The following is a 25,473-nucleotide window of genomic DNA, read 5'->3' as shown; positions in this document are numbered from 1 at the left end:
ATGCTTCTCAAAAAATAATTATTTGACAAAAGGTGTGCAGACTTCTGCTTAAGATTGAACACTGATAAATTTAAACTTATTAATAAATTAATAATTAAACTTTCCTAAATGGTTCTTGGCTTGGCTTGCTACAGTTCTAGGAAACATCTTAAACCTATAGTATTATGTGTACGTTCTTTATACTTTAAAAAGCACACTCTTCTCATCTACAGAGATGGGTCCTTAAAGCACTGGTTCTCAAACTAGTTCTCAGGAATCCCTAGTTGGTCTATGTTGTTCTTCTGTTTCCCCAAGAAAAAGAAGTCTGTACCATCATAGAAGATAAACATACATAAATTATCACCTAATGTTCTGGTAGATCTTTAATCAACTGTTGTGATCATTGCAAGTTTTGAACTTCTACTTGCTATTTATGTCCTGTGGGCCTCAATGTTTTGAGCTCATACTGTTTAGTCAAAATGGTTGTGTGTATATATATATATATATATATATATATATATATATATATATATATATAGCATATGTCATTGTATATCAAAGTTAAACAATGACATTTGTTTTGAAACCCATCAATCAAATCAAACCCAGTATGATTTTCTTAGTAAATAAAGGCTATCAGCCTTTACACTTCAAAATTTAACCATATTACAAGAAATGATGTCAAACACAAAAAAGGAAAGGAAAGTAACCACTAGAAAAAAGTGCATTTCCTGAAGAAAAAGCGGTATGATTGTACAGCGGTTCTTACGTCCAGGCAGTGGTGGTTGCTTTGGATTTGCTTAGTGGTTCCTAGGCAGTTGCTATGATGTCTCATGTGATTGCTAAAGTCTATCAGACAGCTAGAAAAGAATCGGCACTACCAAGTTTATTAAAAAAAAAAAAATTGTAGTTCAGACACACGCCATGGACAAAGTCATGGAAGCTCATGATAATCTGATTGAATCACCTACATTGTTTAGAGTGAAAACTGAAACACAGTAGAAGGGTTAGAAAAATCACTGCTTTGAAGAATTGTCAACTTAAGCATCCAAAAGTGTCTCTTCTGTGAGATCACACCAAAGAACCTGATGGGAACAATGATAGGAGTTTGTGCCACATCTACCTGCACAGTCAGTGTGCTAGCTTACAGAGGTCTTGCTCAGGGTGCTAATCCAACAAAAGACATGCATCATATTAAATCCAAGGTAACTAACCATGCTCAGCTCATCGGTGGTCACAGACGCTCTAAAGACCAGCTGACATTGGCCTTCAGAATCTTCAGAAAGAAAATAAGCCCAGGCAGGATGTTAAGCTGTATTACAATATGGAGATAGATAATGCATTGTCTAACTTTAACATGAATAATGTCATGTTGGTTGTAAAAGCTTCACTCTAGTATAAGCAATTAAAGAATTACAGCAATCTGGAAATCCTGATCATTACTGCTTCTGACGGTCAAATTTTTCACTCTAAGGTGATATCACAGGTGACCACACCCAGCTGGAGTTCCACAACATCGAGACAGGCATCATCACAGAAAAACGCTACCTCACCATGGTGCCGTCCAACTTTATCGGCCACCTGCAGAGCCTGGTCTTCAACGGTATGGCCTACATCGACCTGTGCAAGAACGGAGACATTGACTACTGCGAGCTCAATGCCATGATTGGCTTCAAAAGCATCATCGCTGACCCGGTCACCTTCAAGTCACGCTCCAGCTACGTGTCCCTGACCACGCTGCAGGCCTACTACTCCATGCACCTCTTCTTTCAGTTCAAGACCACCTCCTCAGATGGCCTGATCCTCTACAACAGCGGAGACGGCAACGACTTCATAGTGGTGGAGCTCGTCAAGGGGTAAGTGGAAGTTGAAAAATCAAGAAGGTCCACAGTCCATTTCCATCACAAAGACTCGAAATTCCAGTCTCAAGCCCCAAACTCATACTGGCCAATGGAATTTGGTGGAGGCGTGGCCATGTCAGTATGTTTTTGATGTGTAAGATAAATGATGGAGCTTGTAATGATGCCAGCAGCTCTGTGCACCTTTAATAAGTTTGAAGATCGCTTGATGCCCTAATCTTACACTAATTGTCCTATGCTGTCATGCCAGAAACTTGCATCTCCATTTCTCCATTGGTCTTTTATTCCATGACTTGATATAAAATCTATTCTCATTTACCTCCATTGAAACATGAAGCTGCCACCACCATGCTTCACAGCTAGGATGGTGTTTGTTGAGGAATGGGCACTTCCTAAAGGGGGTATGATGCAGCATTAATTTGTTCAGAAGGTCTGAGACTTGTATTTTAAAGACATATGTTTTTTATATGATGGTGACAATATGTAAATACATGCAAAGTATATGTAAATTTGATTCGCACAGGTTTCACATGTTACCCAGCTTACGTTCCATGTTGTGGACTGTAACAATGTTTTTTTTGGGGGGGAAAGCCCAACTGGGCCCCAGTAAAAACACATGTACCAACCCACTCACAGGCAATCCTCACCTGGAACCCACCTAGCCCACGTTATACCAATGTGAGCCCCACATGAGCATGTTGGATGGGTATTTTCCATACAAAGACTGTGCCTATATATTACCTCAGACTCCAGTTTACCCATTACACATATAAGCCCCACTCTACAAAACACTTATCATCATTGGTCAGTTTCTGGCCTTAGGAGCTCTGCTGAACAGTTATACTTCACAGTTATTAACAGTTAACAGTAACAGTTATTAACACTGGCCTGATAGTGGCATAGTAATATGTGTGGCGCTGGCCAGGCATAGATGTCACTGTGAGGCTGAGAGTGGGGCACACTCCAGAATATCTGGCCAAGAACTGCTCAGTGATCAGAAGCTGGGCTAAAAGGACTAGATGATAATATAAACTATGCATCAAAAGATGGGCTACAAGGTAGGGGGTTCAAATGAAGTGGCCAGTCAGTGTATAAATAAATGTGTGCACTCTTTTTGGGCATCATCAGTGGTCATTCTGCTGAATTATTATGCAGAAAATCTGCATCTCTTTTAAACAGCCAGGAGCTCTGTTGTTTCCTTGGTAACGGTTTACCAGTGCAGAATTAAATATTAAAAATCAAATATTAAATATCACAAATGACTGATTAGTATGTGCCAGCGTAATGATTTCTTTCAGCCACCAATGCATTCGTCCAATGATGACCACTGTTTCACTCACATGTTCTGTAATTGCTTTTCTCTCACAGTTACCTGCACTATGTAGCGGACCTGGGGAACGGAGCCCACCTCATTAAGGGAAACTCCAACAAGCCCCTGAATGACAACCAATGGCACAACGTCATGATCTCCAGAGACACCAACAACCTGCACACGGTCAAAATCGACACTAAAGTCACCACTCAGACCACCATGGGGGCCAAAAACCTGGACTTAAAAGGTAGGCCAGGCCTTTTTGAGATTGATATTAATATTAAATTTACATTTATGATATTTAGCTGACGCTCTTATCCAGAGCGACTTACAAGGTAACTCATATTACAGAGGTGGGCCAATGTAGTGTTAGGAGTCTTGCCCAAGGACTCTTATTGGTGTAGCGCTGCATAGTCACCCAGACTGGGAATCGAACCCCAGTCTCCCACATGGTGTGGTAGCTCACTGGCAGGTAGTGGTGTTATCCATTGCGCCACACCAACCACAATTAAATTAAATGTGCCATAGAACACACATAGTAAATATTTCTTTTTAAGTTCTAGTTTGATATATAAATAGTAAATTTACACTTTGGTTGGGGCAAAATATACCTATTTATAACCCTGTTATTTTGCCCAATTCTTCATTTAAGAAGGGCTTGTGAAAAAATAAAAACACCAAACAAACAAAAATCTGATGAACTCTGACTTTATTGACTGGTTTACATCATTGTGATGGAACACAGTAACGTAGCATATCCTTTCTTAGCTTAGCATAGCACTGTAGCAAAAACAAATATTTTTTTGTAATTAATTCTGAATACTGGATAGTGCCGCTGTCCTATTTGGGTGAGGAGTGCAGTTAGCTAGTTAAAAAGATTGTAGCCAGTCAGCTTCTCTTTTTTGGCCTAGCATTGGATTTTAGCCTCGTAGGTGCTCCCCTGCCTGCAACACTCATTTGTCATTTGGTTTCAACACAGCTTCTTAAACAACCGACCCCTTAAACAATGCAACAATCCTGGCTTTCATACTCAGATACAACAGATACCAGATTATGCTAGTGGGCTGGGAGTATGATTATTTTGGGGGTGTAAATATAATGAGACAGAACTGTTATGTAACAGTTCGGAGGTTTAGGAATTGGCCAATTACATGGGTTTTTGCTTTTAAACACGAAAAGGGCACAGTGGTGTTTGAGGCCAATTAACTCTCATCATTAAACTATGCCGAGAAAAATACAGTTTGACAGTCTAGATGCCCTGTCCGGACAGGACTAGTTTTACAATGGGAAGGGGGGTTAATGTAATTATTACCAGCATTTCTCAGTGATTTTAGTCTCGTCTGAATGCCATGTCCGTCGTTTTACAAGAAGCTCTGTAAGACGAGCAGTCAAAACAATAACCTCAGGTCTTGCAAATGGACATGTGGTTAAATATTATATCTTATCCTATGGATGGTTTTTAAAGGTATGGAGTCGCCCGAGGAGGCATGTAGTTTCATCATGCATAATGCATGACACACAGTTGAAACCACAAGTTTACATACACTGTATATAAAAAGACACATATGCATTTTTATAATGCATAACATCGACCTGTTGGCACTATGCCTAATGCCAGGTGTGGTTTATAAAGTGCCAGGTGAGAAGTATAAATCACCCCCCCCAGCTTTGAGCTGTTGGCGCAGTGGAACTGTGTTCTCTGGAATGATGGTTGGTGGTGCTTCATTCAATCCTTTTGAGATGAGTTGGAGAGTTGAGGATGAGGTGGAGTGGTGATCATCCAATATCCTGACCTCAATAACAGTTTTGTTGTTGAATGAACCAAATCCTCACAGAAATAATTATTAAATAGATTAAGCTCTTTTTTCCATGAAAAAGAAGGTGTCTGAATACTTTTGTCCACATGGTGTATTTCACAGTGAATTTCACACAGTAATCACTACACACGTCCTACTTGTTATAGCATTGCTGATGCAGTTCTGGCACCACTAGGTGGCTCTCTACACAAAAATACAAGTGCAGGTGATTTTTGCACAGATGTGAACCAGCATCTCCTGGGGCTTTTAAAAGCGACGTATTAAAAGGCTTTATCCTCTGCCTGCACGCTGTATTATCATCTCTGGAGTGTGTAAGGTGTCCAGTGAGAACAATGCACACTTAAAAGACCTCACATCATTTTGTGATTAGCTCATCTCAAGGCTCTCTCTCTCTCTCTCTCTTTCTCGCTCATTTCTAATTTGAGATGTATGAAATGAGTGGTACAAGCAAATGATGAGATTTCCCAGCTAATTTCACAGTGGATGGAGTCAAAGTCGGTGTAGGCAAACAGCAGAGCACAGGCTTCTTCTTCGAGTGTGGGAAGCTGAGCTGTGTTATTCTGGACGTCAGTGGAGATGTGAGTTTAAAGGGTCATTTCTGCCATATGGCCGAACAGCAGAGCAGGCTTGAGCGTGGCTCTCTCTCTGCGCTTGGCGAGATGGTGGGCAGTGAGTCACCCGCCGCTCAGCCGTACCAGTGGAAGCGGATACTGCCTTATGATGAGACATGTCAGTGGGCTTGTATGGTACACTCCTACAATACTGTAGGCTGCAGTATTTCTCACCTAAAATTATCCCAGGCTGTGTTGGACCTGCGTTGGGGTCAGAGCATTTAGTAGGCTTCCAGTATAAGCATTCTGCCCTGTTATGTGGATGATATTAAACAAACCAAACTGATGGTAGTCATCAGTCAGGTAGGGGTTAAATAGAGTAAATTAGCTTTGAATATTACCATGCCACTTTATATCAAATGCAGATTTTTTTAAATTAGAAGCAAATAAAACAGTTCAGTGGATGATGATGATGTTTACTTTGCTTGCATTTTTTTTTACAAAGATATTCAACATTATATGTATGTATGTATATATATATATAGAGAGAGAGAGAGAGAAAGAGCGAGCAGTAGTGTCATGTGACCATATAGAAGGTTTGCAGAGGCTTATTTTGCATTCAATTTACATTTGTTCATTCTAGTTAACCTTAATCTCAACCATGAAAAACATGCTTAAATGTTGTCCTGTGGAGAGCTTTTCAAAAGAAGTAGTTTCCAATATTATTTATTTATTTAAATACACTATTTTATACTAATATTTATTAAAATTAATTAACAGCCAGTTCTACTACTACTACTATTACTACTAATAATAACAATGATAATAATAATAAGAATAATAGTAGTAGTAAATCAGTGCTATTTTTTTTTACATGATGATTTATTCAAAATATAGAATTGTAACCTAAAAGTAAACCCCAGTATACACACTGTATTCTTCCTCGTGTTGGTAGTTTTGGTCTGTGTGGCCCACGTTTAATCAGTAGAGTACTGATTACAGTACGCTCTGTATACAGCACTATATGACTAATGTTAGTTGTAATTAAAATGCAGTGCAGGAATTTTTATAGTTACACACACTGCGGTCCTCATCTGTTGGAACATCTTTTAAGCAGAGCATTGATAAAGATCAGTGAATGAATTACTTTATTGCTATTATTATTATTATTATTATTATTATTATACTATCTCTGAATTTGTAAAGTAATAAAAGCTTCACAGTATCAGCTTTAGTGTCTGCTCTTAAGGCCAATGTCCCTTTCCAGCACTATGCATGTTCACCACTGGAGTGCAGTAGTATCATATGACCATGAGACACAGGTCTCCTTGGCTTCTCTCCACGTTCATTACTCACACACAGGGGTGCATCAGTTTGAAAGTGGTGATTCAACTGTACTGCTTTTAGAACCCTCCCTCCACCTGTAAAAGCAATGGGCAATGATTGTGTACACCACTTGCAGCATGAAGTTTTAGACAAGACTCCTCTGCATGAGAAGGACCAGCGCGTAGTTGATGTAGTTGAGGCTGACGAGCCTTATCAAGCGTAGAAGATTCAATATTTTTTCATCATTAGAGATCTTCTAGGGCAACGTACGGCATCACAGTGGAGGTAGATGGGACCAGACGCCTGGAGAGTTGTATGCCTCTAAAAAGATCTTCAGAGAAAGCTTTTATACAAAATGTGTTGTTAATATGCTGCATGATGCCGGATACAATAGACATATGATAGGATGTTGGATTAAAACACTTCATAAATACATACAGGATAAAGGGTACATTCAGGACGTTGTAAAAACACACAGTCACTAAGGAAAATGTATTTTGGTGGACTTTCACACTCTCCTTTCTCCACGATGCACCACTTCAGATCAAAATACTCTGGAGTACGTTGTTTACTTCTTGGTTATTGAATCATGCTAAAGTTTTGAAAAGTCCTTGAAATCCCTCTTTAAGTTGGTAGAAATTCACAGCTAAGCCAAAATGAGAAGTTTGACGGCACTGAATCTAAGAGTGTAGAAAGTTATGTGAATTATGTATGAGGCCCAGAAACATCTGTCTACTGCTATGGCATAACATCGGATATTCCCATCTACAGGAGACCTGTATATTGGGGGCGTGGCCAAAGAGATGTACAAAGAGCTGCCCAAGCTGGTGCACGCCAAAGAGGGCTTCCAAGGCTGCCTTGCCTCCATGGACCTGAACGGCCGGCTTCCTGACCTCATCTCGGACGCTCTCACGTGCGTGGGTCAGATCGAGAGGGGCTGTGAAGGTAAGACCTGGCCTGCGCTGGCCACTAGGTGGCACAATCAAATCCCCCCCCCCATTGTTTTGTTTTATAGTAAGCACATTTGCTTCCAGCTACAGATGTAAATACAGTAATGCAAGCAGGCAACATGTCCGCGAGCTCAGAGGCGTAAATAAATGATTACGGAGCAAATGCAACAAATTGGTGCAAGACTCAAGACCTGAACAGAATCCGTCTGACCACAGCAAGCACGTCAGAAGTTTGTGAGCAGTGTTTTCACTGCTAATGATCATGGCTTTCTTTGGCAGTTTTTACACACTCAAGGATTCAATTTACGGCTTGATCTCTTCTTCAGATGCACTCTAGCATTTGAGAAGCTCCAACCATTAAGCATCCAGCTCAGAAGAGAAGGCACGCATATTTCTAAGAGAGGGGTCTGACGAGGCCTAAAAAGCAAATCAGACGGGATAAAACCGTGTGAATAATTAAACTGGGAGTGGATGGGGCGAATGCATGCAGGCGAGTGTTAGGAGAAGCAAGAAAGACAGCCCCTGACACCCCAAACTGCTTTTGCTTTAGTGATGACATACCTCAGACGGGATAAGACCTAATGGCTCATCTTCTGTACCTGTGAAGACACTTTATTCATAATTTGCTAATATAATTATTTTGTTGAGCTTTTTCCAAACTAGGTCTGTCTGATATGGAACAAAAGGTACAGATTTTAAAAAGAGTTCACATTTGTAGGTTTTTAGAGGTATCCAGAATGATGAATGGAGCTGAAGATTATTCAAAAATGACAGCTAAAGAACATTAGAAGTTAATATACTAAAAAGATTTATCATAATTCCTCATATTTCTACAGTGATTCAATTTTGATTCAGAAAGCTGCATGATAGTAAGCACAGTACTAAACAGTATATATTGTGGTGGCTATTGTGGCAGTATATATTGTGGGGTAGCTAGCACCTAATTCCAATTGTCCACTCTTACTGCCAAATTCTCTCTCAGGTAATTCTTTCTGATACACTTTTTCAGTACTTAACATTCTTGTCTTCTGAGTCCTAAAGGTTATATCTAGAAGGAATTCTAAACCATCTTATATTTATAAATCTGTATTCTATAACTTAGATATTAGCCCAGAGAAAATCTTCTGACAAAATTTGTGAGACTGCTTGGCTTTCTCAACTTGGATACCACAGGTTGCTCCCTAACGTTAGATCAAAACTAGTACTGTAATACTTGCTGAGCTTAAATACAATCAGCTTTCTAATGTACAAAAATATACAGTCATGCATGTTTTGTAAGTCCCAGAAATTCTAAGGCCTACTCTGCTAGTTGCATGTCATTATTTGACTATAATTACATTTGACCAGGATTAGGAGAAACACAGTTATATCCCTCCATTGTCTCACATCCACTGTTCCTATTTGCTCAGATTGAATTCAGACTCACTGAATAGACATTGCTCACTGTTGTGGATTTCAGTGGCTAATGTAAACAACTTTCTCTCTTTCACACACACACACACACAGACACACACACACACACACACACACACACACACCCCTCTGGCGGACTTTATGGCTAATAAAGTGTGAGTAGACTCTGCTGGAATGTTCTAAAGCTGCCTCCTGCCATTTGTGTAGCATTTTACCATAATCAGATTACACTTAGTGGATTATTTGTATTGTCAGAGTTATCTCTTACTTCACCCCCGTTCCATTGTGCCTCCTGCTCGCTTACTGTATTGGAGAGTTTGCCAGGAGCGGCCTTTTGAATAATGGATGGCGGGCTTGTGCTTGTGCTGGATTCGCTTTGGGGAATGTGCTTGGCTTGTTTTATTTTTGGTCCTCGTTCAAAATATGTCTTTGATTTAATTTTATGCAGTGATCAGTTTCCTTTTCTCCTTGCGTTGGATCTCATTATCATTTGATTTGCAGAGTTGTAAATATGGCCCTGTGTTCTTGTTACGGTTTGAAAGGAGGTTTGGAGGCGGGGTGTAAGCACAAGTACATGCTCCATTAAAACAAAGCCAAACATGCAGAAACATGAGAACCCATAACCACTGTGTATCAAGCACACAAGACCAGACAAAAGCCACATAAAACATGCAAAGAGCTACTTTTACATGGACAAGACAATAAACACCTGAGAGGAATAACAATGGGGCAGGGCAAGGAACAAGAAGCACATGGGGCTAATGAACAAAAGGTGAGGCAGAGGGCGAAGTCAAATGCAAACACTGACACTAAAACATGTGAACCAGACTATCTATCTATCTATCTATCTGTATATCTATCTATCTATCTGTATATCTATCTATCTATCTATCTGTATATCTATCTATCTATCTGTATATCTATCTATCTATCTATCTGTATATCTATCTATCTGTATATCTATCTATCTATCTATCTATCTATCTATATATCTATCTATCTATCTATCTATCTATCTGTATATCTGTCTATCTGTATGTCTATCTGTCTATCTATCTGTCTGTCTGTCTGTATATCTATCTATCTATCTATCTATCTATCTGTCTGTCTGTCTGTCTGTCTGTATATCTATCTATCTGTCTGTCTGTCTGTCTGTCTGTCTATCTATCTATCTATATATGTATCTATCTATGTGTCTGTCTGTATAGATTTATCTATAGATCTATAAATCTATATGTATAAATATATCTATCTGTCTGTCTGTCTATATATCTGTCTATATGTCTATCTTCATAGATTTCTTTCTTTCTTTCTTATTTCTATCTATCTTTCTTTCTATCTGTCTGTCTGTGTATCTGTCAATCTATCTGTCTGTCTGTCTGGCTATCTATCTATCTATCTATCGATCATGCCTGTCTCTCTATTTTCTGGCTGTATGTCGGGTGCTCAGCAGCATCTTGCTGGTATCTGCTTTCAGTACTTCTACTAACTCCTGTATATTTCTTTTTCTTTCCTCGATTGGTTTTTGCTGACAAAAGTTGCAATGATGAAAGCTGACCTGCAAGGTAGATAGTCGCTTTGCTTGTTTAAAAGATCGCTGCACTTGCTACCTCGCACCTTCACCTTCACCGTCACCATTACCACCACCACCACCATCCTAAACGAGATTCCTGTACGTTCAGTTGTCCGCTCACCTTTTTGGACAGAATACAAACGTCTGTACACACCTTTGTATCTCTGGCCATGGGGCTCACCTGACCACTTTACCATGCAGTTCAGTTTTCCATTTATCATTTATTCCACAGATTTCCTCATTTCTCCTGCCAGATGCATGCTCTCAGTACCAACTGCATGCAGGTGCTTACAGATGTTCAGCAGATTTGTGTTCAATTGAATGTCAAATGGTAATGAAATAATGATTTAAGTAAAGCTAAAATTGCTATAAATTCCATAATTATAAGTACTACCACTACTACTGTTGGGTAATAATAACATACTGTTGTCCCATTGGCTTTACTACATTTATAAAAATAATAATAATAATAATAATAACAACAATAATAATCACAACCATAATCCCAACATACATTAAAAAGCATTCCATGTTGTTTTCCAATACATGTCCCAATAGTTTCTTCTAATAAGTCACACATTAATCAGTGAATAACAATAACATTAATAATAATTAACCTAAAATGACTCAGAAATCATGTCACTAACATTTCACTAACATTTCATTAACATTCTCATTAATTGAGGACAGATACAGGGACAGGCATACAGAGAAAGCACTGGACAGACAGACCCTGCTTTTAATCTTTATTTTCTCTCTCTCTCTCTCTCTCTCTCTCTCTCTCTCTCTCTCTCTCTCTCTTATACACACACACACACACACACACACACACACACACACATGCCTGTATACCTTTATAATTCCACCCTGATGTGTGCAGGTGAAGATGTGCACCCTCAAAAATAAAGCCGCTTTGAACGATTTCATTCAAGAACCACAGTTCGTTTCATAAGGAACCATGTTCTGTGATAGAGATGTGTGAAGAATCTTTATATCGGTGAAGAACCTTTCACTCAAGCAAAGGTTTCTTTAGAATTTCTCTCTCTCAAAGCACAGTGCTATAAGATTGAGACCAGAAAGTAATTTCCTAAAAGCTGATGAATCCTTTTTTTTTCTGGTGTTATTTTATTTATTTTGTTTGTTTGTTTATTTGCTTTATGAATATGCATTTAATATAAGCATAAACTAAACCTTTGTGCATAAATCTACATAAAAGTGCTGGTAATCTTAAACTATATTGGAAATAAAAAGTGAGGCTGGATTTGTTTCTGCATGAATGTGTGTCTTTCTCTGGTTGTTCTTCTGCAGGTAGTGTATCTGTTACACTCTCTGTGTGAGCCCTGTATGCATCCGTGTCTCAGCTGTATGTATAAATGTAGTTATATATGTAGTGTATAGGTTCAGGGGTGTGAAGATACCCGTTCATCCAATGCTCATCCCAATTTACTACAGTAATGAACTCTTCCAGGAAAGCTTTACACTTCTTATTTGGAATTTCATTTGAGGATTTGATTGCATTTAGCAGCAGGTAAATCATTAGTGAGGTTAGATACAAGTTGGATACTGGTGTATACCCTTTTAGTCAATGATGAGCATTGGGCAAAGTGACATTAGGCTGCTGTATAGCATCCCAATCTGTGCATTATAAGTAGCCTAATTCACTTATTGAAAGAAGTGTCTGAGTACTTTTGGAAACACTGTTTACGTTTTAATAAAGAAGAAAATATTTATTTTAATGTAGTAAATAGTTTTTTCAGTCTGATTGGCTAGTCGAGTTTTCCCCTCCTGCAATCTAATTGGCTTGTTCCCTCCTGCAATTTGATTGATTTAACCTCTTAGAGTCTGAAAGACTAGTTGATTTTTTTCCCTCCTGTGGTCTGATTGGCTAGTTGAAAATTACATCCTGCAATTCATTTAGCTAGATGAGTTTTGTGAAATGAAAATGGTGATATTTTAGATATCAAATTGGTCAATGCGGTCAGTGTGAAAAGGGTCACATACTCATGAAAAATAATTAGAAATAATATGTTTCTCCTTAGGAAATTGCATTTCCTTATATTGATGTTAAGAAGAACTCTTAAAAAAAACACTTTGGAATATTTTTGTGCTTAATTCATCGCAGGAAACATCACCAAAGCAAATGACCCTCGTTTTGTAGATGGACTCCTCAATTCTATGAATCCTGATGATTCACTTTCTATAACCAGACATTGAAATTGCAAAAACAAAACAAAAAAACATAAAGTGGTCGAATTCAGATGTAAACCAATAAGCTGGAGACACTCTCAGTAATGGGATGTAGGTGCTGAACATCTATGTTTCTCTCTCTCTCTCTCTCTCTCTCTCTCCCTCTCTCTGTGTTATATATGCTCTGTCTCTGTCTCTGTCTCTCTCTCTCTCTCTCTCTCTCTCTCTCTAGGCCCAAGCACCACTTGTCAGGAGGACTCTTGTGCAAATCAGGGCGTGTGCCTGCAGCAGTGGGAGGGTTTCAGCTGTGACTGTAGTATGACCTCGTTCGGAGGGCCTCTGTGCAGCGATGGTAAGTGAACTGGCTTAGCTGTCTGCGCTCATCATAACGCTTATCACATAGCCAGAGGGGTCTGCTAAGGACATACCACTGCTGAATTAAATGATTTGCTTTATTTATTTAATTAATACATAGTACTTTATACTGGGAGACCCAGAAGACTTGCAGTGGGAGCATCTATACATTTATTGAGTGTATATACATGCTGTGAATGTTTTTTCCATGTCTCAGTTCTTGAATTTGTGCACATTCCGAACACTGAATGACATTACATCTCAAAGACCTAACAATACATAGGTACCAAATAAACACAGCAATGAGGTGAACCTTTTATGCATGTTAGAAAAATATATTTAACATCCAGTCCTTGTGTGCTTCTGGGTCATTGTCCTGTTGCCAGGCCCAACTAGGCTACAGTTTTAGCTCCTTTACAGAAGACCTGACATTCCATGAAGAATTCTCCAAAACAGAGCAGAATTCAGAGTTTCATCAATGGTAGCAAGGCGTTTAGGCTGTGCAGCAAAGCATCTCCAAACACTTCCACCACCATGCCTTGATGAAAGGTTGATATGAGGTTCTTACTTAAAAGTGGTTAGACAAAAAGAGGCCCATGTCAGCTGAACAACTCCACTTAGGACTCCAGAGGATCGTCTAGGTGTTCTTTGGAGAACTTTAGTGAAACAAGCCTTTATATTCTTCTAAGTTAGCAATGTGGACATCCAGCTGTGCTATCCTGAACACTGACCTTAAATGAGGCAAGGAGGTGTTTTCAATTCATTAGGTGGTATTTTTGTTTTTTTGCTGGATGATTTCAGCTGTGAGTTGAAGCTGAATCCTGTATACATACACATACATATACACAAGAAGAACACTTTGGCAGATTGTTCCAGAGAGTATATTCAGTATTAAGATCTGGGCTTTAATCAACATGTTTCTGTTGTTCAGCCACTTCTGTGTTGTTTCTCCTTATTCTTGATTATCACTGTCCTGCTGAAAGTTTTTCAGACTGAAGAAGATTCACCTTCAGTATCTTTCTGTATTTGTCCATCGATTATATCAAGCCTGGTGCACTTTCACTCCAGTCTCAGCCACTGACCTCCTTCAAAGTGATCGCTGACCTCTTTGTGGCTTCCCTCTTTAGTTCCATTTTTGCTCTGACTCTGAGTTTTGAGGGGCAGACAGTCCCTGGGTGTTATGATGCAGCTTCCAGTTCCTAACAATTGATCCACCAGTGCTGATCGGGACATTCAAACTCTTGGAGACAATTTTGTATCTTTTTCTAAGCTTTTATGAGCATATCTATAACTTCTCTAATTTCCTTAGAATCCTCACTGGTTTTTTTACAGCTTTCCTTCAGATTCACAGTCTGAACAGTGGTACTTGATATAAGGTCATTTATCCAGAAAAGGAGAACTTTTTAATAATTGAAAGCAAAGGCCAGCAGCCAGTTGCAACATAAGTTTTGGTCGTAGGTTAGGTGTGGTTTAGGTGTCAAGTCCATCCTAAACCACACGTTGAACATAGTTAATTGAAAATTAGCAGCATGCAGCATTTCAGTTGCTCCCCAGGGACTTTACATACATCTCAGCTAGTCCTGTGTAAAGTGATGGTAGACCAAAACACTGCTGCAAAAGTTTTTTTAACCTTCTGCAGCCAATCAGGAATGTTCTCCAAGATAAACAAGAAGTAATATACTTACAAGTCGCTCACATTAGTATACACATATATATATATATATATATATATATATATATATATATATATATATATATATATATCACATACTAATAATGCTAATAATCTTCAACAATGTGTCCCTCTCAGGTTATATGTAATGTTACAAACGGTGTATTTCAGGATGGTAAAGCCAGCAGTATGAATGAAAATGTGTTTCTTGAGTCTACATGATAGTAACTGCTCACAGTAAAACTGCTCTGCTGGCTCTTCATTGACTTGTGAACCTGAACTTGAGTCACCCACTGGGTTTAGAAATAACCCTGTAGTGAAGTATCTTCGTGGCAAAGTTGTAGAGATTGTAAGAGCTTTGTTTCTGTGTGTGTTGAGCTGTAAATCTGTGACTAGGAGGATTGTGATCTTTTTATTTTTGACCAGCAATATGTATGTAAGAACTGATCAACAGGGTTTAACCTGTCACTAAGAACTCATTACATCACAATCCGAGGAGGATTTTGGTTTTTATGGCAGTTTTCACAACGCTTAGAACCAGTCATCCAATCAGCCATTTTACCATTAAGTTTTAAGTTGTAAATTAGAGATATGTTAAAACTAGTGTGCTTGGTGCAACCAATAAAATTTTAGTAGCTCGTCTACTCAAACGTAGAAGCAGTTTACGTTCAAACTAGGTTATGATTAGGCTTACGTTTAGCTGTTGCATTTGGCTATACTTGTTAGCCAGCATTTTTCCACTTTACATGGCTGAACTACTTACTACTGAATCGATTAATGAATTGATTTTGAGGGTTTCAAAATAAAACATGACAGCAAAATATCAAAGTATAGTCCAGGTCATTTTTAACAAATTAACAAATTAAATGATAATTAGGTTAAATACCATTGAAAGGCACTGTATATGTGTTACAAATCATAATCAGTATTATTTATTATCATTAGTACAGTTTACAAGTGCAAAATCCATAGTAGACATAATAGTAAATTACAGACAAAGAGTTTTTCTAAAGTTTTTTAAGGTTTGTTATTTAGTACCTAATGAACCTATGAAGCTCACAATTAGGCTGTGTAGATATGAGAGTGACATTACTATAGGCCAAAGTGCTTTTGGACCATAACGCTTGAATGGAAGGTAAGTAGAGTCGGACTCTCTGAATGCAAATCTTGTGCTAAGTCATTTGTTCCTGTTTGGCCATCCTCACCCAGCCTGCAGCCATCACAAATTGCCTTTCTGGCATTTCAAAGGTCGCTGGAGATGTGTGAATTCCATTTTAGATGCCTTACGCTGTAATTAGAAGCTGACGACAAGTCCTGACCTACAAGCTCCATTAGTCAATGTGGTCCATTGGTTGGTTTGACTGGCTGTGTGAAGAATATGAAATACAGAAGAGCTGCTCTATTGTCTATTAATATTCATTTCCTTTTTCTGCTCCATTTTCCCCTATTACTTAACACCTAACAATAACCTACAAACATTTGCGACTATTTCTAACTCAAGCACGTTTCTTCTGAATGTTGATATTGCTATAATAGACACACTTTGGCACTGGGATGGTGTCTCCTCAGTTGTTAACAGGGATGAATGAATTAACAGCTTGGCTGAGGCCTTCTGCTTCCTCATTGCTAACAATCAGAAAGGTCCATGCAGAATAGTGATGGAAATTCTCTGTTGTTTCTCCGAACAAACTGACCAGATGGACTGGACTGAGAAACGAGAAGAACAAGGACAAATGATTAGAGTAGAGGAAGAGTGGAAAATTACAGTGGAGTTGTGTGAAAAGGACCTTTTGGACTTGGCTGTTGATTTCACTGTTCATTTTGTTGATAATTTGGGGGACAAAGCTTAGATAAGTTGCAGTGGTTATAGTAGGGCTACTTCTAGCCTCTTATTAGGTCAAACTCATTAAATGTACACATTTAATTGATCTATTGATTCACCCACCTTCAGCAGTTTTAATGTTGCTAGCTGGATAAGTTAACATTGTCTACACAAGTGATACTTAACTTTGGACCCCAAGACAGCTCTTTGCTCCAATCCTTCTCACAACACCCAGGTTTGGCACAGAAATATGTGCCACCTAGTGGCCACATTACTTTTAAAAGTAGCATTATTGTTACTACTGTTTAAACCACTGTATTTTATTTAAGTTAGGATTTTAGACATACCCAGTATGTAATTGATCTATCCATGTCCCTGAGCAGAAGATTCACAAACCTTCAGCAGTTATAATGTTGCGAGCTAGAAAAGATAGAAGTATCTGTCGTCATGGATCCTAAGTTAGATGTTTGCTCCAATCCACCTTACAGCACACAGGTATAGAACAAAAATGTGGGCCATCTGTGGGTTCTTGGGACTGTTCTGAGAACCACTGATCTACACTGTAACCTACCGTTTGTTTTAAAGGATTGGTCAAATAATTGGTCAAAAATGGGCATGATGGCCAGTTTACCAACATACAGACAGAAACATGTTCTAGATATTGTGTATCCAGCTGGCACGTACCTCAATGCACATCTCAGGATGTTTGATTTGACCCACTTCCACATTCCCAAAGCAGTTTCCTTCAGCATTCATAAAGTATGTGGATTCTGTTATTTGCAGTCAGAGAACATGTATGTAATTGATTTCTATTTTTCCTACTTTTAATTGAATTGAATTGCAACCTACCAACCTTCTGTACTTTGGTTCCCCAAGACAAAAGTTTGGGCACTCCTGAAATAAGCTGAAGGTTACTCTTGAAAATGAATTATGTGCTATGGTTTATTGTTACTTGACCGACTTCACAACAGTAGCTACGAACAGTGGATCGGTCATCAAGGTGTCCCAAAAATATCATCTGAATTTTGAACAAAAGCAGCAAGCCATTCTGAGGCACTCATACAGGGTTGACAAATAATTAAATTATCTCCACACTCTGTTTCACCAGTAGCTCTCAGAAATCGAACAGATGGCCTTTTTGTGAACCACAACAAGGGAGCACCCAGAGGAGTCGTTCAGGCGGTAGAGAAGGGGCGAGAAAATAAACTCAAAATGAATGAGGCCCGTTATCTGAACAAAGGTCGACCGATGCAAGTGTCCCACTTCAGGGACGATAGCTGACCTTCTTGGAATAGAGCAGGACTCTGTCCAGTCATGCCAACTGTGGGTTTGATAGGGTTTGTGTGTGGTTGAGAGTGCTTCTATTATAGATTCTGAGGTTCTGTAATGTTCAGTACTGGCAGAAGGTCTATGAGGTTGTGAAATGCAGTGAAATGCAGAAGGTGCATGAGGCATGTAGTCCAGGAATAGTTCTCTCAGTAAGGCTGAACACACTCATTAAACATCTATTTCAGAACAAACAGTTTCGAAACACGTTCATGCTAAAACATATAGCTGATAAATTGATGCCAGGAGATGTTAATAAGCTCATTTGGGTGGTCAAGCCTGACTTGGTCTTTCCAGGTAGGTTTGTGGTCTTTCTTTAGTCTTTTCCAGTAAAATCCTGCTCTTGTGTTGGTCTTGCCCAGAAGGTTTTTGGTCTTCCTTTTCTCACTGGATGTTTTATCTGTTTTACATCATCCTTATTCAATGTTGGAGACTGTTGTGATGAAAATCATAGCCAATTTAGTGCATTATCAACGCAGAACCCCCAATGCTTGCTCCGGCACGAATGAAGCCCTTGTTACTTATATAAAATTTTGCTCCATAGCTTTAGTGAAAGTGAAAATAAGGAACTTGTGCTTGGCAAATCATATATTTTCCATCTCTGTTAAGCTCAATTAAGCACTGAGGACATGACCTTGCATGTTACACTACTGACACTGTATGATGCTTACGAAGGAGGTTTAATACCATTTTGGAGGCACTGATGCAGTTTCACCAGAGGCACTCATAGCGCCTGTGCTTTTAATGAAAGGGGCTTAGATTTATTAGATAAGAAGTGAATATCCTGTATCTGTAGGAGTTTAATTAATTCTGCCTCAGTTTCTTTCCAGTAATGAAGAATCACGCTGCATATTACTGTAAGTCTCTCATATCAGAGCTAATATTAGTCTATACTGTGAGGACACAGTATCCTCCTCTGGCAGATCTGGCACTCTTGTGATCAGCAACCGTAAGGGTAAAGAGCAGGGTTATCAAACCATAAATCATATTTTCAATCAAAATATTAAACACATTTCATAACTTTTTATAGCAAGTCTATGTACATAGCACACAGACATGGTACACACAAAATTGGGCTAACATGAAATACATGTGACATAATAAAGATGCAGAAAAGTAATTGTACCATGCTGAAGATCGTCCTCCTTCATCATTATTCCGTCCACTTTGTGTAATTTACCAGTTCCAAAACTCAGCCCAATAGCATGCTGCTACCACCACCATGTTTAACAGTTGATCCTGTGTTCTTGGGTTCTGGGTTCATTGCCTCACCTTTACTCCTTTAAATGACCTTGTCTAATCTGACCATAAAACCTTTCTCAAGAACACTTTTGTTCTTTCTGTCCACGCGATTCAGCTGCAAACTTTAGTCAAGCTTGACGGTGTTGATTTTGAAGAATAGGCTTCTTTCTTGGACAACAGCCTCTCAGTTCATAGCAAGGTAAAACTCACTTGACTGACACCCACACTGTTGTTCCAGCAGCTTCCAGTCCATGGTAGGCCTGTTCCTGGGTGGTTTTTGGGTTTTTTGGACATCTAAACCAAGCCTTTCCTCTCCGCCATGACAGTTTCTTCTTACAATCTTTTAACATTTATATTTAATGCATTTAGCAGACTCTCTTATCCAGAGCGACTTACAAAAGTGCTTTGCTATTTACCCACGAATAACCTCAGCGAGTTTGAGTAGGCTGAAAATTCAAAGATACCTGTAAACTGAACTTCTTTTCTGGGGCAGAAGGAGTAACATTATATGTACAAGAATCTGGTGCTCAAGTTTACATTTTTAGGGTGGTTCTGAAATCAGGACAGGGTCAAAAATATACATATACCCTTTCAGATTCTTCATTTAGTTTGAAGGACCCTTTAGGAGCTTGGCAAAGAGGCTACACCTCCCAATAACTTCTACTTAGATTTGAACAACTTCCAGTTTAAATGGATGGTCTTGGAATCTGTGTGTTTTTTTTTAATTGCTTTAGTAGACATTCATGACTTGGGTAAATCAACAGTCACGCTTCTCAGCTCTGCGCTGAGCTCCTTGAACTTTCCCATTCTATTGTGTGTTAGTCAGTCCAATGAGTGCTGTCAAACAATCCCTGTGTATGCGCTCTAACAAGGAGGAGAAGCTGTGGTCCATCAAGATCACTAATGGAAGGTTAAGAGGCTGTAACCTTGGCAAATTAAAAGACATTTTCAAACTAAATGAAGAATCTGAATGGGTATGTGTATATTTTTACCCTGTCCTGATTTCAGAACCCCCCCTAAAAACTGTAAACTTGTGCACCAGATTCTTTCACATATATTGTGACCCCTTCTGCCCCAGAAAAGAAGTTAAAATTAAAAGTTAAAAGACCATAATTGCCATGACATTTCTGTACCTGAGCATATGGAAACATTGGACTGCACTGTTGATCTACTTCTTGGTCATGTTTCTGTCTTGGTTGGTATGGACTGTGATTTTTAGGCTTTTGTCTCAACTCAGATAATTCTGTCAAGGAGTGTACAGTTTTTGATTTCCTTACAGCTTAAACAATCTCAAATGTTGCTTGTTTATTTGTTTTGAAAGCAAAAGGCAATGAAATAAATGCAGTAATATGTAGCACTTAAGTTTTTTACACAAACAAAAACAGCAAGGTAAAGCAATGACATTTAATTGCAGTACAGTTGCATTATTTACATCATTAAATTGCACCACAGATTAAGCACAATAAAGCTAATTTCATGTCTTAGTAGCAAACATCAACCCGCTTTGTCCGAATCCACACCCCAAGTCCTGACTACAGATGTCGTAGACTGCAAAGATGTTTTATGCATATGCTGTAGTCGCCTTTGCCTTTGCTCTGGCGGCCTTAGAATTCAGATTTACTCGTTTCACGTTATTTCTCTGAAGCCTCTCTCAGCGAGTTGTTTTCGTCTCAGTAGCAGACTGTTAAAGGAAAAAAAAAAAGCAGCAAGAACTGTCTGAGGCATCACACACTGACTTTGTTAGGAACCTAAAACCACTCTACAGTGCTCACAGGAGGGCGCGGTGTGTGTTTACACACATGTCTGACTCTGGCTGGCTGAACAGCCTGAGAGGAAATGAAGCCAGACTTCAGTTCAGGCAGAGAATTTTGGCTATAACTTCCTTCTAATGTTTGGAGACTGAAATGTGTGAAGTTGCTGTCTTGTTTGGCTGAAACGCATTTTAACTCAATAAAAAAACTGTATAGGTTCACTGGTAGCTTTCAGATATATAGGAGCTGGAGTTTTACAATAAAAAAAACAGTACCAGATAAGTGGGGGGCTGTTATATAAAACGGGAATAAGTATAAAACCTGAGAAGTTTGATTGGAGCCTAAATAAATATAATCAAATTCTATGAAAACATGAATATGTACAACAAAAAACGTGTATATGAAAAAACTTGAATATTGAATAAAAAATAAATAAATGACAATACTGAAACTTTAAAACCATACTGAATAACATATATATGTATGTGTGTGTTACAGAAATACAGAAGTATTCTGTATAAGTATTCTAAAGTTTGTGTTATATACAAATATTTTATTATACAATTAAAAACCTGATATGAATACAACTGAATTTAGGTTGAGTATATATATAACCTGAAATCAGAACTTGATTAAAATGAAACATAGGGATTACGATAACCTGAGAATGGTGAATAACATAACCAGCAAACAGAAACCCGTATAAGTAACACATATGGGACATATACATATTATTAATTAGAATACATGTCAGATATGTGATGTATGTGTTTTTGTGTGTGTGTGTGTGTGGATGTTCAGGCTCAGCCTAGTAGTCTAGGACGTCTGACCTCGTCCTTTCTCATCCTGCATCACCAGCTGTGCTGAGACAGCCAGTGCTAAAAGGCATTTTCCTCCAGGCCTGCTATCAAAAAGGCAAACACACAGTCCAACACAATAAACAAAACAAATTTATCCCGAGGAGATTTGTGCAACTTTGATGTTGCCACGCAACAGCTTTCATTAAGCTAAGAGACCACAATTTGCTGTTTGTTTGTATGCTTCTTACAGGAGAGGTTGATATAAAGTGATCGTTTATTGTTGTTGATGAGACTACAAAGAAAACCATTGAGAGTGGGTTTCATTTTTGAATGCATTTCAAGCTGATACATAAAACCCCATCAAGAGCCCCTCAACTCAGGAATTTTAGAGTAGCTTAAAAGCACTCACGCGTACACCAATCATGTATTTCCAATGCATCTCATGCAGAAGATGAGATCAGACAGGCAGATGTCCATTACATTCATATTACATTACTTTACATACACTGGACTAACATAGTAAAAGCTCTAATGACCTTTTTTAAATAGCAAATTCATTAAGTAGCCCACTCACAAGTGCATTTGCTGGTGAAATAGGCCCTTGCTAATTAAAATAATGAGATTAATTTCTTACGTGGAGGGGAGTAAGTCATTTTGCTAAGTGTTTGCTGTGGGCATCAACAGAAATGAAAGGAAGGAGAATTCATTGCAATTGTAAACACATTAAACACATTATATGTCGACTATTTCCCCTCACTACAAGCCAGCCATTGCGAAATTGTGCTGTTTTTCTGGTATAATAATCTCATTTTACAACATACTTGGATTATATACATATATAAAGGCTTAATCCATCTTGTGCTCTTCTCTTTCTAAGGCGAACTGACAGAAAAATTAGATAAGCAGACAAAGCAACAAGCCTCATTAATGAAAAGTAATACATTTGTTCATTTTGGTTGACCTGATGTTGCTAAGATGTCTTATAGTATTACAAGTTGTTGCTATGGGGTTGCCACAATTGTTGCTATGGTATCTCAAGTGGTTGCAAGGGAATTACTATGCGTTTACTCACATGGTTTTAAGAGCATTGCCAGTGTGCAGTATCAAGTTGCCTACAAATTTGTACACCAATAAGACAGATGTTTCTAATAAAGTAGCCATACAGTTGAAGTACAAGGTTGGTATGTATAATAAAGTGAGCAGTAAGTGGACAGTAAATGGTGTTCCTAATAAAGTGAGTTAAAAGTACATAAAGGATGAAAAGAACATGATGGATGTTTCTAATAAATTGGCCATACAGTTGAAGTACAAGGTTGGGGTGTATAATAAAGTGAGCCAGTGAATAGAAGTACAAAGTAGGTGTTTCTAATAAAGTGGCCAGTGAGTGGAGGTACAAGGTAGGGGTATCTAATAACGTTGCCGGTAAGTGATAGCACAAAGTAGATTTATAATAAAGTGGCGAGTAAGAGGAAGCAGAAGCTGGGTGTTTCTAATAAAGTGACCAGTGAGTGGAAGTACAAGCTGGGTGTTTCTAATAAAGTGGCCAGTGAGTTGAAGTACAAGGCAGAGAGATCTAACAGAGAGATCACTAGTTGATTTCAGGAACTGTGTATTACGATGCTAGACCTGTCCGTCTGATTATGAGCAGCCTCGTGTTTTGGTTCAGTGATTCAGCTGAGACTTGGCTAAGTAATTCTCTGTGTGTCAGTTTGTGCTGCCACCTTTTCCTTAACTGAGTTTACATGCTGTTTCCCCCTGTTCTGCTGTTTGCTTTTCCAGATGGTGCTTTACTCTGAATCCTAAGCACTTGATTAAGCACTTGATCAGGCAATTGATTAAAGCCTCAATCAGGGACGGCTATATCCGGCAGGCCGGTGTTTTGGCACAGCAATGGCCGAGGCTTTCCAAATCTAACGGTTAGCCCACTTAAACCTGCAATATGTACCTTTGCTATGCTTCCTGTTAGGTCAGGCAGAGGCGGCCCTGCAGTATTCAAGGCAAGTCTATACATGGTTAAAATGATAGTTTGGTCAAAGGCTAAATTTAGTAGCCCTCACCGCCAGAGTGGTCATCTGCCAGGACATTGTTGGTGTCAGAGGTTTGATTCTGTATTTTTGAACTGAAGCTTATGGGAGCTTAATGGAAGACTGTGTGCCTTGCACTTGTTTTAAACTGCTGTTTGTAATATCCTCTTGGCATGCGAAAGTTTGGGTACCCCAGTCCAAATTTATGTCGCTGTGAATGTCTTAGCAAGTAAAAGATGGCCTTATTTTTAAATGCATAAGTTGCAAAGTTAAAGAATAACTAAAAAAATATTTAAAGAAAAAACTATTTAAAAACAACATTTCCTTTTTTTTCTATATATCTAGAGTTTCAAAATAACGAGTGAAATGCTCACAGTGCCACCGGCTGCAACACAAGCCCAAAGCATAATTAATCTACATCTTGGTTAACAATTGGACAGGTGTTCTTTGCATGGAATTTTGCACCCTTTTTTTAATTGCAGACTAAAGGTTCTGTTTTAACTTCATCAGTACACAGGGCTGCATCTGGCCACTTTGTGGTGTGGACGCTGGAAAGGTTTTTGTATATTGACTTTTCCAGTAAGGTCATACTTGTGTAGATGTTGCTGCACCATAGAATAGTTCACCACTGCACAACTTGACCTCCACAGTTCCTGTCAACGTCCATTTCTGAAGTACTTCGTCTACATGCAGTTTCTTTTTTTTTTTTACCATGCCTAGCATGATAACAGATCACCTGCATTATACATTATACAAACACCCTCCACCCCACTCTACTCCTAAGTCATGGGGCAGTATTGGAGTAATCTGTGCCCTTGAAACATGGAAATGTTTGTGCTTTTCCAGCTCATTTGCCATTTCATAACCCAGAAATGGCAAAACATGCTGGAAAAACCCAATAATTTTCTTAATGTACTTGAAAGCAGGCTGGTCTGTGGTCTGCAGTGCTGTAATCAGGCCTGTTGCTGATGCTCTTTATCGGAGCTTGAAAAGAAGTCTTAAACTTTCAATTCATTTAACTTTAGTAGCCTAAAGGAAAATCACTGAACTTGCAAATGAATAAACTATGAGACTTGTACTTCTTTGTTAATGTGGTAATAATAAAGAATTAGTAATAGGTTTTGTCTGCAGAGTGCTTTCTGTGGGGGTTGTTGTACTCCTGGTGTAACAGTGATATGTATTTCTAATCAAGATTTCTGAGAAAACATTGTGAATAGGTAAAGTGACTGTTCTTTTTTCTTTTAAAGTCAACCTTTATCAGCAGTGACTGCGAAAGCATCTCGTGGCTTTATACTGATAATCCTCATTCATAGTTCTCATTGTTTTGTGAGAGAAATATTTTATTATTTATTGATGTTTGACAGATTTTTAGCAGTTATTGACATGGAAAAACAATGTAAATGAAAAGCAGTACAGAAGGATCAGTGCAACTGCCATTAAATATGTAATTACATTAAAATGTGCCAAAATGCATGTATACAGTAGTATACACAGTTCTTTGGTGTATAAACAGTA

At 38.6% G+C, this 25,473-nt stretch overlaps 1 protein-coding gene across 20 annotated transcripts in view; it reads left to right on the top strand.

The window, feature by feature from the left end:
* The window catches only part of LOC140547029 (neurexin-1a-like), a 495,217-nt gene that overhangs the window by 238,674 nt on the left and 231,070 nt on the right, over window positions 1–25,473 (top strand). For 12 of the 20 annotated variants that reach the window (XM_072670538.1, XM_072670531.1, XM_072670530.1 and 9 more), the window contains 4 exons: window positions 1,454–1,835; window positions 3,207–3,397; window positions 7,616–7,789; window positions 13,200–13,319. In XM_072670538.1, the coding sequence (XP_072526639.1) occupies window positions 1,454–1,835; window positions 3,207–3,397; window positions 7,616–7,789; window positions 13,200–13,319 (867 nt within the window). Of the gene's footprint in view, window positions 1–1,453; window positions 1,836–3,206; window positions 3,398–7,615; window positions 7,790–10,745; window positions 10,773–13,199; window positions 13,320–25,473 lie in introns of all 20 variants that reach the window. The other 8 variants (XM_072670515.1, XM_072670517.1, XM_072670519.1 and 5 more) reach the window with 1 other exon arrangement.

This window comes from Salminus brasiliensis, chromosome 24, assembly GCF_030463535.1.
Source record: "Salminus brasiliensis chromosome 24, fSalBra1.hap2, whole genome shotgun sequence".
Taxonomy (NCBI): Eukaryota; Metazoa; Chordata; class Actinopteri; order Characiformes; family Bryconidae; genus Salminus; species Salminus brasiliensis.
This window is presented reverse-complemented; position numbering and strand designations above follow the sequence as displayed.